This window comes from Alligator mississippiensis, chromosome 10, assembly GCF_030867095.1.
Source record: "Alligator mississippiensis isolate rAllMis1 chromosome 10, rAllMis1, whole genome shotgun sequence".
Lineage (NCBI taxonomy): Eukaryota > Metazoa > Chordata > Crocodylia > Alligatoridae > Alligator > Alligator mississippiensis.
Window position 1 is genome coordinate 74,681,674 of NC_081833.1, and position 16,311 is coordinate 74,697,984.

At 42.7% G+C, this 16,311-nt stretch overlaps 1 protein-coding gene across 3 annotated transcripts in view; it reads left to right on the forward strand.

Annotated features, from left to right (window-relative positions):
- Positions 1–13,367, forward strand: part of BANP (BTG3 associated nuclear protein) — a 215,539-nt gene extending 202,172 nt beyond the window's left edge. For 2 of the 3 annotated variants that reach the window (XM_014607885.3, XM_059713931.1), the window contains 2 exons: positions 5,744–5,887; positions 12,505–13,367. In XM_014607885.3, the coding sequence (XP_014463371.1) occupies positions 5,744–5,887; positions 12,505–12,576 (216 nt within the window). In that variant the 3' untranslated portion in view covers positions 12,577–13,367. The other variant, XM_059713929.1, reaches the window with a different exon arrangement.
- Positions 13,368–16,311: the final 2,944 nt, after the last annotated feature.

The following is a 16,311-nucleotide window of genomic DNA, read 5'->3' on the forward strand; positions in this document are numbered from 1 at the left end:
GCTTGATTTAGCTTAAGCCACGCTCAGCGTCAAATATTTCCATGCTCTCGTGCCTAAAGAAAAGAAAGATCATTGTCGAGCTGCTTGTTTCACGAGCGTTTAGTGTCTGAAATAATAATCATTTCCACTGGAAGTGCAGTTTGTTATTTTTAGTTTAGCCATCTTCTATTACCTGTTTTTGAGCAGCGAGAGAGGATGTCAGGAAGCCCAATGGAATTGGGAAGAAAAGTTCATTTTCAGGACAGATTGTTTGTTTAGTTTTTCAATACAATTCCTTTATTTTTAAGGTCAGTAGCAGGTAGGAATTACAGAGCTGAACTGGTGGTCCAGAGATCCTGTGAACATCCAAACAAAGGCTTTATTCTTGAACGAGGACCATTTGCCAAGGTTTTCTTGCAGAGCTCCTGGTTTAATGCCACCTGATAGAAAGTCTTCAGTCTCCACTCCCTCTTACCATGTGTTGTGTTGGTATAGCCCGTGAACTTATTTTACATTTGATGTAAAAAAAAATTACCATGGAAGTAGCAAATGCAGTTGAATTCAAATGAAGTGGGCTAATATCACAACATGGTTTACCCAGCTCGAAGCTTCTTGCTAGTATAACCTACTGATTTGAAAACAAGACTTGCATTCAAGCAACCTGGATTATGTTCTCTTTCTTATTTCTGACTGTCTGTGTGGTGCAGGCAAGTTACTTTTCCCCTCAATGGATTTTGGTTTTCTCATATATGAAATGGAGGTGGTAATATATCCACTTTTATGAAGCACTTGGAATATATTGGATAAAAATCTGTAGTCCCCATTGAAAGACGATAGAAAGATTCCCATTGACTTTGGCATTTTCTGCACTAGGATCCTTCTGCGTGAAGGATTTATCAGTATTACTGCATGTCACAAGTAGAAAGTTTGTTGAGATGCTTCCTAGTTGCAATGTGCACTTATACAGAAATATATATAATATAGCTACTTCCTAATGCCTTACAAGTCTGCATGAAGGCAAATAAATGGTACAGCTTTAATAGTCTATCCACAATGAACGTAGAATATTTAGAGAGATTCATTCCCAATAGTTGGAAGGAATACATTATTCCCAGTATTGCCAATGTATAATGAAATGGCTGGTGGTGTGATATTCTCCATCCATTGGGTTTAGAGAAATTCTCTGATTATTTGCATTATCTTATGAATACAATGTGGGTAGTTATGAGAGTACTTTTGTTCTCTTTGGTAGGTCTTCTCGTCATGTGATAGAGCGGTTTGGAGTCCTACAGAGAGGGATCAAGTGCACTGGGCTGTGACTGAATTGGCTCTGTCCGCTCTTTGACTCAACAAATTTAAAATAATATACTGCAGCATTGCGGTGGCAGTTCTAAATGCGTTATTGCCAAATCCTGTTTGAAAAAGAAGGGGTCAGAATGGGAATTTTCTATCTCGTTTTGTCATCCGGTTGTGTTTTTAATTGCAACAGCACTTCAAATAGGAGTAGCAAAATACTTTATTTAGAACATAATCTCTAATTCCTGAAGACACTGAGATCTTGCTCCTCATTCTTTGTTTAAAGCTGCATCATCTGGTTTAATTTAAGTTTGGGATTTTCCTCCTTGATTTTCACCTTCATCCACCCATGGGGAAAAAAAGTAGTGTTGGGACTATCTTGTATTCATCAGTTCATTTTAGCAGCATTGTTTATGTGATTAAAAAATAAAGGCCACTGGATTATTACCAAGAAGGCTGTGATTTGAATTGTAAGCTTCTGAGCTTTTTTCCTTAAACTGATCTGGAATTTGAAACAGACAAACTAGAAATGTTCCCGTATTTAATAGGACCGTAAGAATTTGACATAACTTTGGGGGAAATCACTGTATGCTCTTGTTTCACCTTGCCTGTCAGTGATGGAGACAGCCACCTTTAATTTCCCAGTTTTGCACCAATGGGAGCTGTTGCAGGAAAAGGGATTTCTATGTTATGAACACTTATTCCACAATGGCTAATTTTTCGTTCTTGATGTGCTAAAACGCTTGCCTAATTTTTTATATTTTTTTGAATGTCTGCTCCCTCCACTTTTGGAAAGAGGACATTGAAAAAGAAGCAAGTCCCAAGAGAGATGAACAAGGGTCTGGGTACGTCTGCGCTGAATAGCAGAAGGCAGTGTAATGATACCCTGCTGTGAAGGATAAAAGCCACACTGAGAAGTGGTGTATTTAGAGGTATATTATGACACATATACATGTATGTTCACCTAGCTATTTCACTTTGTGTTTGTAGAGAAACCATGACAATGTAGGTGTCAGCCATCAACATGGATATGCAGGGTCCTTGCCAGGCTGGTACAGCCCATGCTGCCAAGTAATTACAGCTATTACTCAAGCTAACTAAAGTAAAGTGACTCAGTAAGTCTCCTTGTGCAGGAATTGCACTCTCAAATGCACTCTAGATGTAGCCTGAATTATGAATCAAAGCATCCCCTGGGGAAAAGTCTGATACAAATAGTTCATCATATTACATAGTCTCAGTAAACCAATACAGAAGAATATATTAAATATCAATAGGTATTGCATGTGGAAATTAACATGGGTCACTGGCAGGAAGGTGTTTAAAACACAAAGTTGTGGATTGCCAAGAATCGTGTAAGTTAATTGTAAAATAATATACAAGGTTTACTATTTCTCCTCCATATTACATGCCATGAAAATGAGGATTGCCAAAGGTTGCTGGAAGAAGTGCAGTTATGAAGAGACGCATACACTTCGGTACTAAAAAGCTATAAGCTTTTTTTTGGTGTAACATAATTTCAATTACATAGTCATAATGTCAAAGGGATGTCGAATCCAGTCACACACTATTATTCTGGGGTTTGGCAGACAAAATACAACTGATGTAAGAAGATGTAAGTTGTCAAGTGTTATTCTTCCTGGCTAATATGTACTCAATAATGCCGGGGAGGGGGAGATGCCCGCTCTACACACAGACATATACGTATCTTAGTTATAAAAATATATGTCAGCGAGAAGAAATGGAGAATGTAATACAGCCCTGTACAAACAAAATCAAGCAGTCTTATGCAATTTGGTCTTCTTTTCTTGACTGCCCCTAAGAAAACTCAAGAGCCATATGAGATCCTGGCAGCACTCATCATAGTCACTTAGAAAAGTAACTTCCTTTGTCTCCCAAGCTCCCCAGAGAACTTCTGGTGTACGTCCATGGCCATTCCCCTGGACATCAGCTGACAAACTCTATTTTTATATAGGAAATCTTGCTAAGTTCATTATTTGTTCTTTGTTCTCTGATTTCTTCTGTTTTCTTTTCTCTTTGTAATAAAAATCTGATGATGGCTGTGATTTGGGAAGCTGACTTTAGAAGTTTAGCATCTGAAAACTAAAATGGGCGACTCTAAGATCAGGATGGGTTTAAAGGAAAGGATGTATCGGTTCAATGTGACATGTTATTCTGGTATCACGTTCCTTCCTCACTTCACAAACACAATACGTTAATTGTCAAAAGAGCTGAATCATAAAAATACACAAATAAACTGTTTAACGGATCAGTTGGTCCAATTGTGTGAAGCCGAGAAGGAGCCTGTTACCTGGATTAGTCCATATGCAGAGCTGGAATGGGGAAATGAGCACAAATGTTCTGTAGAAATAATGATTGAATTGACACCTTTCTTATATGATAGGAGCACAACCATCAGAACAATATGTTGTCACAAGATTAATGTCTTTGGCCGCTCGAGTGAATATCTTGGCTTTGTCTCCTTATTTACGTAGCAGCAAGAGACCGTTCTTTTGTGGGAATGTTCTGTTCTGTTGACATTATTGCATAATTAGCTGAAGCAACTCAAAGACTTTACAATAACTACTTGCGGACTTAGGAGCCCACGATCAGCTGTTTCTGCTCGCACCCAGGAAGTTATCTCATTCATTAGTAGGACAATAGCCATGATATATTTTTGAAAACTGCTGTATGTTGATGTAAAATGCTTCCCGAAGTACATTTCCACGACTGTTTAAGAAAATAAAAGCTACAAATCTTTACGGTAGCACGGCAGCAGCGGTTCCTTGCTTCTTGGTGTAGGGTTGCCAACTCTGACTGAAGCTATTCTGGGAGGTTTTTTTCCCCCCAACATGACGTAATGTACTGTTCAACCCGTTCACAATACAGGCAGTCCTCAGACTTACGACACAATTGGTTCCTGAGACTGTGTCTTAGGTCAAAGTGTTGTAACTCAAAACTGATTTCTCCATAGAAAACAACGTTATAAATGGGGGATTGGTTCCTGAGCCAAGGCCCGATACCCCATTTTCACCAAAAATAACCCAGTAGTTTGTAGGCAATCACTTATAGATGAGTAATATAGATACATTAATGTATTTATATTGCAAATAGCAATCATATTGATTTGGAAGGACTTCTTTCAAGTGACTTGGTTGCACTTTTTGAAGGGTTTTTGACTGGAGCCTTCTCAGGAGTCCTGGCTGCAGGTTTTTCTGGAGTGTTGTCTGCTCTCTTAAAGAAAGTGTCCAAGCAAGTTTGGACAGACGGGAGATGGGCGACGCAGCGAACTTGTTCACTGGCACGGCATGGCATCAGATCAAGCGTCATAAAGTTGAAACTGATGTCAGAAAGTTGAAACAGTGTCAATTTATAAATGTTGTAAGTGCGAAACGTTGTAACTTGAAACGTTGTAAGTCGAGGACTACCTGTATCAATCTCCCGGATTGCTTTCAGTAGTCACCGGGAGATCGATGCTGATTCCAGTAGACTCCTGGCCAATCCAGGAGGATTGGCAACCCTATCCCGATGGCACAGCGAGATAAGAAAAACTTGTCACCCCGCAATGGCCTTTTTCCCATCCCACATTCCTGCACCTGAAGATACATGTATGACATGAAGCCAAAGGTTTTTATACAGACATAGGATCAAGCAGAAAAAGGCCTAGCCCTGGGGCCCACTGTCTAGGCCTCTGGTCCTTAACTGTGGGGCTCTGCTTTGGGTTTCCTTCAAATGTCTAGTTGGGTTGATGGTGTCCTTCCTTATACACTTGTGAGAGCACTTCCTTGTTTCACGTAAGGCCTCAACACCCTTCACCAAGGCCCCATTGCACTTACCAGTCGGTTACTCATTGACTTCAGAGAGTTGGGTTTAGGCATACTTTTTTCCCCTATGCTTCACATGCTTGTAAATGCGAAGGTCTCATTCCTCTCCTCCGAACACTTGTAGAAGCTAACGGGTCCACTTGTCCCAAGGAAAAGACCCTCAGTCGTTAGGTTTAAGAAATATCACGTGCGAATCGCCCTTACCTCTATCAAGAACCGCCTCATTCTTCTGTATTGACTCGGCGTTTTATTGTAGCATAACAAATGAAAGCTGGAGTATTGAGCAGAGTCCCTAGGGATGGTTTTGTTCCATTGCTGATGCACCTGAAACGCAACTGTTTTGTGGGATTGTAAGAGAGTTAAGTATTTCCAGGTATGCTCCCTGCTAGCCTTTTCAATACAGGACTGAGAGCAACCAGACGTCTTAAAGCAAAACACAGCAAAGTGCATCCAGCATAAGAGCCCTTCAGCATGAATACCTCCTGCTTTTGGAAACTCTTGCAAGTTAACTTTAACTCTTACCGATGCATAGGTTGGTTTTTTTGTGGGGGAGGTTTCCATCTGACGTCTTTTTGGAGTTGCAGGTGTTTCACAGCGCTGTTGTGATTTTTGGTTGTCTACAAAACAGTTTGTTGGTTGACTTGCAGGTATTACAAGGTGCGCAGTTGATAGCGGTTGCTTCGGCTGATCCTGCTTCTGGGGGTGTCGATGGATCTCCGCTCCAAGGAAGCGATATCCAGGTCCAATACGTCCAGCTGGCACCAGTGACGGATCACGCTGCTACTACTCAAGTATGTATTCGCCCCACTCTGCCCCCAGTTGCAAGTACTTGAAGCAATACGAATTTCTATCGAAGAAATTGTGCTTCTGACCACAAATACTCCATTCCTGTCAGTCTTATCCTGCTTCTCCAATTAGCGCTTCCATTTTGTTAATAGTATAAATAGCCTTTGATTAGTTTTGGATTCATTTCTATCTGGAAGTCCTTGTTTTATGCCCCTAAAAAATAGGGGTTTTTTTGTCATGGACATTTTCCTGCATCCTTAAAGGCTGAGCACCAGGATGACGGGACAGAGAGAAGAAGCTTGCCTGGAGTTATGACAAGAGGATGTCTTGGAGGTTGAGGTTCTCCAGTCCAGGCTCCTTGAAGAATGCCATTGCCTTCCTCACCATAGTTTTCCCATCATTTTGATCTCCTGCCCAGCTTCCCCATGTGAGCTGCAGAGTTAGTTGTGAAGGGGACACTTGAAGCGCTCTCTTATAATGGCATTTATGGCACTTCTACATCAGGATGAATATTCATATCATTGAAGGAATTTGCATATCACTGATGATGTAGAAAAGTCACCTTAGGAAGCATAAAGTCACTCAAGCTCTGCAATGGTCACAAGCTGCTTGAAGGTAGCCTGGCTGTCACAGAGCAAGAATACATGCCCAGTGACTTGTTCTCTCCTTGAAGTAGCAACAGATGACCGCCATATGGCACATTTTCAAATGACCATTTTTGAAGGCTTTCTTCTCCTCCTTCCCTCCCTCCCAACATAGGCTACAGCCTGCTTTTGTAGGCGTAATCCCTCCGGTGTGTCTGTCTGCAGTGCAAAATAAGCTTCCATTTGCTGCCCATATATTGTATATCATGTTAGCATATCTATGCCACTGGCAAGACTTTGAGTTGGATTTTTGTCACTTTTGCCATCGCAACCCCCTATTACTTGGAGATTTGTAAACTGGCTGCAGACATTGGCTTTGGTTAGAAAACCGTTGTATCAGGTCTGTGCAGAAAATGTTGCATTTTGCAAGTTCTGGTGTCATCCAGTGTGGTTCTCATACAGTAGGTTACCATGAGAAACCATTTTTACATTATGACCCCAAAATAGCTTCAATTTACAAAGCATAGGTTTGGTCCTTTGAAAGCCTCCCAAAACACACCAAGGAGAGCTCTTTAAATAGTGGATTGCTTGGGTTTTTTGGGAGCTCCGAAAAACTGGGGGAAAAAACTTTGGTTTCAGATTCAGTCAAAATAAAATATTTTATTTTTTACAAGTTGAAATGAAACTTTTTAAGAACTATTTTTGCCTTGCTGTTTTTGAGCCTTTTTGCTTATTTAAAAAAAATAAATTTGAAGGGCAAATTGGAAAACATGTTTCATTTAAAACTATTTCAAAATGAGACTTAATATTTTGGGGGGCGGGGTGGATTATTTTCAGAGGCTCTTGCGGGGGAGGGGGGGGGGGCAGGGAGAAAAGAAAACCTGGATGCATTCATGAGATTTTTTTGGTTTAACCAGATTGCATTATTTGTTTTTAAAAAAAAGTCTTAGTTGACAAATGTTGCCCTACTCCTAGTAATTCGAGTGATCTGTGCCCAGTAGAGAAATAGAGATTGCTCAGTATGTTCAGATTGGTGAAGCAAGGCAGTTTTCAATGGCTCTTGTATTAAGGCTTAAATAACAGTTTCTGTGCTTATTTTTATATGAATTTTTAATAGATAGGCATGGTAAGTAAGGCCTGCTATTCTTAGCAGGCACTGACAACAGATTCCATAATGAATGGAAGGAAACTTTTCCTATTTGTTCTGCAAGGACACATGTCCTTAACGATGTGCAAGGGCCACATGTAACCTGAAGCAGATCTTCTATGTCCAGGAGTCTTATTAGGCTTTTAACACTACATTAGAAATAACAATAGTAGTAATACAACATTTTTATTTATAGGGTGTCCACACCTAGAGGCCTTTGGGTACCTAACCCCCCCCCCCCCAAGCTAATACTGTTACTTAATCGAAAAGGAACATATGGTTCAATAAATTATTTGAAGGAGGGTGAAAATGAAACGTTCCAGAGCATTCGCGGTCTCCACCCTGACACAAAAAGTACAGCACTGAAATATAGACCAAAACTGGAGCTTCAGCAAGAAAAGTGGCAAAGAGATGATTTGATTTTTATGGAGAGGGAAATCATTGCAGAGTCCTCAGTGAAGCAGGGCCAACCCATCACCTCTGGATCGCACCATGGCCAACCAGCACTTCCAGCACCACTGACGTTAGGTTATTGGAAGACAGATGGTCCCTTGAGGCCTTTTTGGCTTCTAGTCCTTATGAAGCAGGCTGGTAGGTTCCCCTGTAACACTCATCACCTGTGCATGCACAAAATTCAATCCTCTAAATCTCTCCTCCAGACTCGCTTCTTCCCTGCGGCATTCCACATCTAATCTCCACTCCCACTCCTTGATTAAAGAGATAGCGGAAAAGCAGGCAAATGCTGCAAACTCTCTTACCATTATAAGTCAAATGAATGCGATCCCAAAGTCCCTGTCCTAAAAACAGCAAGCAAACATGATCTCTTTGGCCTTTCCTGGACAGGGAAGTTAGAGTGCTGGCATAGATATTTACACTGCTCCAGCTCTTCTGTACCAACTCTCAGCATGGGAGTCTTGTGCACATTTTAAATGCCCTTTGTGAGAGAGCTCACTCCACTGTAATAAAGCGGTCAGCAATGTTGCACTTATTGGCTGCGTCCACACGTGGTGTGGATGTTTGGACAACTAGTGCACCTTGTGCCACTGCTAGTTGTCCCCAGGGAAAGCCCATACCATGTGCACTCTGGCGCACGGCAAGTTACCTCGGGGGTGGTAGTGGAGGCTGGGGGCCTTACCTGGGGTCCTGGTGGTCTCCCAGGGCTGCAGCAGTGGCGAGTCTGTCACACGGAGCCTGGCTGGCAGCCACAGCACTTCTCCAGGTGGCCCAGCTCTGCTTTTTAAGCTGCCTGTGCATGCACTGCTCTGCTTTTTTTCTCCATGAGTTCTCTCCATGGCTTAACCACCTCCACCCCCCGCACTGCTCCCTTGCAGTGCGGAGATCAACTGAACACGAGGTATGTGGCACCGGTGTCTGCGGTGCCACATACCGCACGGCCACACTCGTCTGGACGTGGCCATTGCGCGTTAAGACCACTGACACAGAGTTAGTGCGGAGACGTGAAGGTGCTGTGAGCTTGCACCTTACTGCAGGATAATTTCCTGCGTAGGCAAACCCTTAATGGCCTTCCCATACATTTGCCACGTTGCTAATCCTCTCCAGCCCCCACAACACGTTAGTATCTTTGGTCATGCTCGTCCCTAATGGTGTCTTAGCCAACAAGCACCTGTGTGTTCAGGGATCTAACCGTACATATATCTTGTAAACTTTTAAAGCACTCGGCATGTCTTTGGCTCTCCGCCATAAAATGCACATGCACCACACGGTTAGAGATTCTGCTGTAATAGCTAACTGCCATCCCAATTCTGGGCCTCTGAGTGCTCCTATAATTTAATTCTGATTAATTATGTTGTGGAGCACGTTGCTTGGGACTGTATCCTCCTCCTTTCTTGGCTATCAGAACTGAGAGGGAGTCAGTTGTGGAGTCCGGTCATAAACACGAGCATCTGTCTCCCATACGATTGGCAGCCACCATCGGAGTCGCTCCTTTTTGCGGAGACATTTCGCACCGTGTTAGGTTTTAATATTGTGGTTAACCGCAGAGATTTATACCAAGCTGAAATAAAACGGAAAGGAATGGGGAGTGCGAGGGGGGTACAAAAGGAAATGCAGACGAGGCTAAAAATAAGCGCAGGGTAAGTCATTTATGCAATCTAACAATGAAGGAGCTGCAGAAACAAAGCAGCAAAGCCCATCCGGACGTTTGCATCATTTTAAGATGCGAAGATGACTTGAGTAAACAGGTCAAAAAGCAGTTTGGCTGAAAGGATGGATTGGACTTGCCTCGTGTTGGAAAGGCGCTTGTTCTTCAAAGGCGGGTGGGGTGGAAATGAAATGTCTTTCCCAGCAGAGTGAGGTAGCAACACCCTGCTTCTCCGTTTCGGAGGCTCTTTGGAGACGCACCGTGGCATTCTTGGTCATTTTGAATCTCTTCCTGTAGGCCACCCCTCTCTAAAGTGGAGTTCATTATTCTCCTGCAGGGCCAGGATTTAGTGCCCTGTGCACACTCCAAGTTCAGAAAAGCAAAGGCAAGCAACTCCTGCGGGCCTGAAAATGTAAGCACCTCTGGTCTCACCTTTGTACCTGCAAACTGTGCCTAACTCCTGGCTGCGCAAGGAAAATTGAAAGCCCAAGTGAGGCTTTGTTAAATCAGTCTCTCCCTGCACTGAACAGAAGGAGATACAAATGCCTGGGTATTGAGTAGTAAATTCAGTTTATACCTGTCCAGTTTTGCACTGGCATATTCATTTTGGGTATGAGTAGAGGTGCCAGGTGGTCAGACATATAATTGCAAACGTATCAGTAGCGCATTCCAGGTACAAAGCTGCAGACAAAGGCAGGGTTGAGAGCTGCTTATTTTCACAACTTGGGAGTGTTCTTCGTTTCTAGCACTATTATTTGCAACGTGTTAGTAAATGTGAGCAGTGTGGTAATGCCAAAGTATGAGCTATTTTGTTTTCATGAAAACCACCTGACCCAGGATTAAATTTTGGTAGCGCTGGGAATGTGGTCAAAGTCCACAGCACGGGGCCACCTCTATTCCCCTTCAGACATCCTCCCACTTCTGGGCTGAGTCTTTAAAAAAATAATGAGCGTTTCTGTTGTAGATACTGATTTTTTTTTTCCTTCCAAATATTTTTCTCAGGTGTTTGGGTGGTCACTTTACAGTTTGGCGGTCGACAAGGTGTTGGCATTATTCTCCATATTGGCACTACCACAGAGAACCAGTAAATAAGTGATCAAATGCCCCATAAAATTCCATAGGAAAAATTGGTGTGGGTATGTGCGATTACTGGCAAAAGAACACAGAGGCACGGATGGGATTAATGTTGCAGGGAAACCTTAATTTAGGAACAAAGCTTTCGACATTTTGAACCTCTCCGAGTTTTCCTTTGACTAAATAAATCATTACTGTATAGAAAGCTATTAAGGTAGGGAAGCCATTGCTCATGTTTCCATTTTTGTCGTGCTGCTGGGAGGGGTAGGGTGTCAAAAAGGATCTTCTGTAAGGGCCAAGCTGCTGCTCTCCTCCTTCTGCCCTGTGCCCAAAGTATCAGTGGACTTGAAGGTAGAGCTTATGTGACACTGTAGGTTAACTTGCGTCCTCCAAAATCTGTCACACCTTGAGACCACTCGCTTGCCAGCCTTGCTAATGCAAACACCTTTTATTTTAGACAGTAAATCAAGTTCTGCAAAGTATTACTACGTATGTAGCATAGATTTTAATATATATATTGAAATCTGTTTCATACAAGTCTGGTTCCTCTCGGTAGGAAAGGGAAGGAGGATTTGGGCCCACTAGGAAGATTTTTTAGAGGAGGAAAGCTAATTTTACAGAATGTACCAGGTCATTTACAGTGGTTTTATTCTTATTTGACCTTGTTTATTAGGTGTGAATTTCACTTAAATGTGCTATCTGACAAACGTGGGCAGACTGGACAAAAAGGCCCATTGTACATGGTAAAGGTTTAGTACTGTAGTGTTAAAACATGTGTGAACTCCCATTTCAAATCTATTGTAGGCCTGGTTTACGTGGGTTTCTGCACTGATTTAACTATTTTGGCTAGGGTTGGGATTTTTCTTTTTCAACAAATGGTTGCACATGTGCAGCCTTTAGTGCAGAAGCACTTCTGGTGGTACACAGATTATGCCTAATAATGGCATCATTTATACCCCATCCTGTATGGGATTAGCTGTCTCGGCGTAGAGCACTGCATCACATTGATTATAACTGTACCGCGTTAGAGGAGTTGTCCAGGTTAAATACATCATTATTGTCAAAGGGATACAACTCTTACATGTGAATGAGCTTCTTTTCATTTTGTTCTGGTTTAGCTCTCTCCCCTCCTTCCCTGCTCTTCTTTTTTCACTGGGATTTAAAGACTGTTTTCCAAGCAGCTTCATAAGTATTTTACCTCCTTTAAGCAGCATTTTACCAGGAGTCGTAACACAGATTGGCCTTAACAGTAGTGAGTCTCCCCTGCTCTTTGCCCATCTATAGAAAAATAAAATAGTTTTAGATGCATCTTTATCACCAAATCTTCCTTGAGATTTATACATCACCAAGAGGAAGGTAATAGCATATTCAGAATAAAGCAAAAGCATAACACATTTAGTATTGTAGCAACACTTAGTATTTTTTTGAGCTTATATGCAGCGATAGATTTGCTAGTTTTTCTGGCACTCCTGTAAGGCAAGTAAGCGGTCTCATTCTTGTTTTCCAGATGGGTTGAGATAGCAAGGTAAAGCAATTTGCATGAAAGGCCCGCAGCAAGTCTGTGAGAGAAGAAGGGTTAAGAATCCTGACGGCTGGAGTCTGCCGTCTTTAAAAACACTTGCGTCACAAAGCCGGTTTGGGCACCAGAAGGTTTGTACCGTTGTTCTTCAGACACCAGAATGCACATTAATTTTCTTTTCGTGTTTCTTTACCTAGAGCACCGATACCCTCCCATCGGCCATCCAGCCAGAAATGCAGATAGAGCACGGAGCGATCCAGATCCAATAGTGCATTGGAACTGTGAAAATTGGAAAGACCCAAATGCAGCAACCACGGTCGGGAGCCAGAGGGTTGTGGCTCATATGCCACGACAGGCGGAAGGAAAGGATGACATCAGACTCGTTGACCTTTTCAAATACGTCTCCTGTAAATATCAGAGTTCTGTCTATTTGTTCATTTTCGCACACGTGGGGCTAGGGTCTCACCTGGCACGAATCAGCAAAGGTCTGTTGGTTTCAATGGAACGACACCACTCTACCGGCTGAGGATATGATCTTCAAAGGTATCCACAGTTATCCCTTAGGTATATTTAAGAGAGAGAAAATTCCATCCAGAACGAAAAAAAGAATAATCAGAACGTGAAAACTGAATGACCGGTCATGTTCCATCCTGTCATTTCTTCTGTGAATCATATCATTGAATGTCCATGATATCTTATCAGACATGTTGCTGCTTTGCAGTACTTGCTTTACCAATAGAAAATGAAGAGCTCAAATATTTTTCACCGTTTAAACAGCTTTTTTATTTGCTATGGTGTTTATAACAAAAAATGGAAAACATACAAAAAAAATAATAAAAAAAGAGGAACACTTCCCCCTCCCCCCCGGCCCTCCCCCCACCATAACTGCAAGTCTTAGCCTTTTGCTGGTGTTTTCTGTTCAGTGTAATGAAAATGTATTTGCAAAAGACTAACAATTTTGTTTGTACTGTTGCTTAACTACTTTTCTAGGGGAAAAATGCTATAAAATGCTGTAATTATGCATTTCTAATAAAACAAATAAATGTGTATTTATGAACAATGTAGCTTCAGGACACTTTGTCCTTAAGAAAGAACCCACTTCACTTTGGGTATTGTTCAAACACCATGTTTCTGAAGGCTATAGAGATGCCTGCTGCCCAATCTCATTTTCATCCCATTGTTAATGAAGTCTTGTCCACGGACGGGTCAAGCATCCTTTGTTTCTATATGAACCTTCCTGAGCAGCTGTGGATTCCTTTTTGTGCACCTATAGTCACAAGTGGTTTTCAAATCAAACTTGTAAGAGGGCTTCAGAGCTCTGGGCCCTATAATAGCTCCTACCTCTTGCCTATGAGGATTGCAGGGACCCATAAACTACCTCTGCATCTAACCTACAAGTCCACGAGTGAAACCAATGAGACTTTGACCACTGATTGCAGTGGAACAAAGGTTTCAAATGCCAATATGTTGGTTTTAGGAAGCTCCTTGTAATGGAAGAGACACCTGCATGCTCTTCCCTTGTGGGTAGCGCGTTGTGTAGTCCCTATTCGGAGCTTGTTTCTTTTTCTTTTTACTGAACAATCCAGATTGTTACCAATGGGGAATTTATGATTAAAAAAAAAAAAAGTGTTTGTGGATGACAAATAGCTGCAAATTCCATTTGGTTTAATATACGATGGCGTTCTTCCCAAGCTGTCAGTCTCGGTGATCAAGATTGTCTTGCAAATATTGTCCCTGGTAAGTAGCAAGTTGACTGAAAGTTCACACTTTTCCTTGGGATATTTATTGAGGCACAAGTACAATGCAGATGACCAGCCAGAACCTGCTCGACGCTACATATGCAACAACCTAAGAATTTGGCTCCTCTTCAGTTTCATTTTTAATAGCGCTTCCCGATCTGGGTGATGTTTAAATAACTTTCCTTCCAAAGGGAAGCTAAAAAATACAGCAGTGCCTCTGTTTTACAGCGACTGTTTCATAAGAAAAATATCATTTGAAAGTGGCAGGGAAGACATTTGGGAGGGCAAAGCTGCTGGGTATGGCAGGGCTGTTGCTACAATCCCTCCCATCATGGTGGTGAAGCCTTCCTGGTCTTTATCACGAAGCGCTGCCTTCCCCCTCCTTTGTTGCTGAGGCTGGAGAACAGGCACATGGGCCACATTGTGTAACTGGAACACAAGTTTGTCAGCCACAAAGGAGTCTTTTTCTCCTTCCCCCCCTCTTTCCCCCTTGTTTTATGGTGCAACTGTGCATTCTGTTCTCTTTGCATTTTGCAGCTCGAGTTCAAGATGGAGCAGCTGGCGAAGGCTTGGCTTCAAGGGATATTTGCTTTAACCCATTTAAGCACTGCGTTCTCCTGCCGAGAGGGGCTGAAAGCGTTGGTGGCCATGTGCCATGCAATAAACTAAAGTGCACCATGTTTCATGAAAATGTATGTATATGGAGTGGGGGGGTGTATAATTCATTATACTGATTAGGGTGAGGACAAATCCCTTGGAATAAATGAATAGGCGATGTTCTCTGTGTTCATAAGTTTAGATGGGAGCTCCTGAGGATTGTGTCTATATCTTTCTGACTCTTTGGCCAATGCCTGGCTCTCTTCATTTATCTCAAAGCATAAACAATAGTTCTACAAAGAAAAGGTGTCTCAGTGTCGGATCAAATGCTCCTATTAGTAATTCCCCTTCCTCTAGCCTATTTCTCCAGGTTGCGTGTTCAAGATGGGGGCTGGCTGCCACTTAAATGTCTGGAAAGCCCCTAGAAATGGTTGGCCCAACTCCATTGCGATAATAGCCCTGCATAGCAGGATACAAGACCCGATTCTGCGACGAGTTCCCTTTCAGCGGGCCCCTGCATCTGAAGAGCCTGAATCTGGCTCTCTTAGTTCATGCTCTGCTCATCTAGAGCTTGTAGCAGGACCGTGGTCATAGAAACCGAAAACTGTGCCGGCCTCTGGGTTTTGCCTGGCTTTGCGTGCAGCCAGGTTGGCATCGTTTCATTTCCTTTCTGTTCGCGGCGAGGACTCGACCTCTCAAGTTTGCATTTTCTCATTAAGTTTCCCTTCGTATTCCCAAACTCTGCCTCCTTAATAAGAAAACGGCTCGTTTCCCTCCCTTCAGACCTTTCCAGCATCCTGCATGTTTTACACTACTTTTTCCTCTTCACTCCATTGCTTAGGTTGGAGATGCACGACCGGGGCTTCTCAGAAAGGAAGACTATTTATAAGAGCGTAACACTAGGAGAACAGGGCATTCTTGTGTCTGCCCTTTGTGACCCATAGGATAATAATGTCCTAATAGTGTTTATTATTTTGTAATATTTAGACTCCCAAGCTTTGTAGGGCTGAGTGCGTGGGGGAATTCTGGGCCTGTGAAGTCAATGGGAGTTTTGCCATCAAATGCAGCAAAGCCTGGATTTCACCCCGTTCCTTTACAAGTCGACACTTAGCACCGCCTGTGTTTATCCTCCAGTGTGAGCAATTCCACTGATTTCTGTTCTGTTTGTCCTTAATGGGAAGCAGGCACTTCCTCAGGGCAAAGCCACTACGTCTGTAAAGTATTACGCATCTTCTGGTCTATCTTACTGAAACTCGTGCCTATCTGGCCATGAGTTGTAACGCTTCAGTTTAGATGGTGTCGGGGACAACAGCAGCTTGTGACCTTTGTTATTTTAGTGTCAGGGAGGAATGAGACAGCTGTGGATGAGAACTTGAAAAGAAAAAGATGTCTGGAAGCTCATCGGGTCCTTCTCGTGGACTCAAGGTAGTGGACTCGTGGCATTTTATAATGGAGGCAGCATGGTACTGACGGCTGAGACAAACATGGAGCAAATTATCGGCTCGATTTCAGGCTAATGAACTGTAAAAGAAAGACAGCAGTCAGGTTAAGGAAGCAGTGGGGCTTCCTGAACCTGGTGGATGTCCGACTTCAGCCCTGATGTAAGCCCTTGGCTGTAGGTTACAGATGCCCAGGCTGGTCCCACACACAACCTCACTGACACTGATG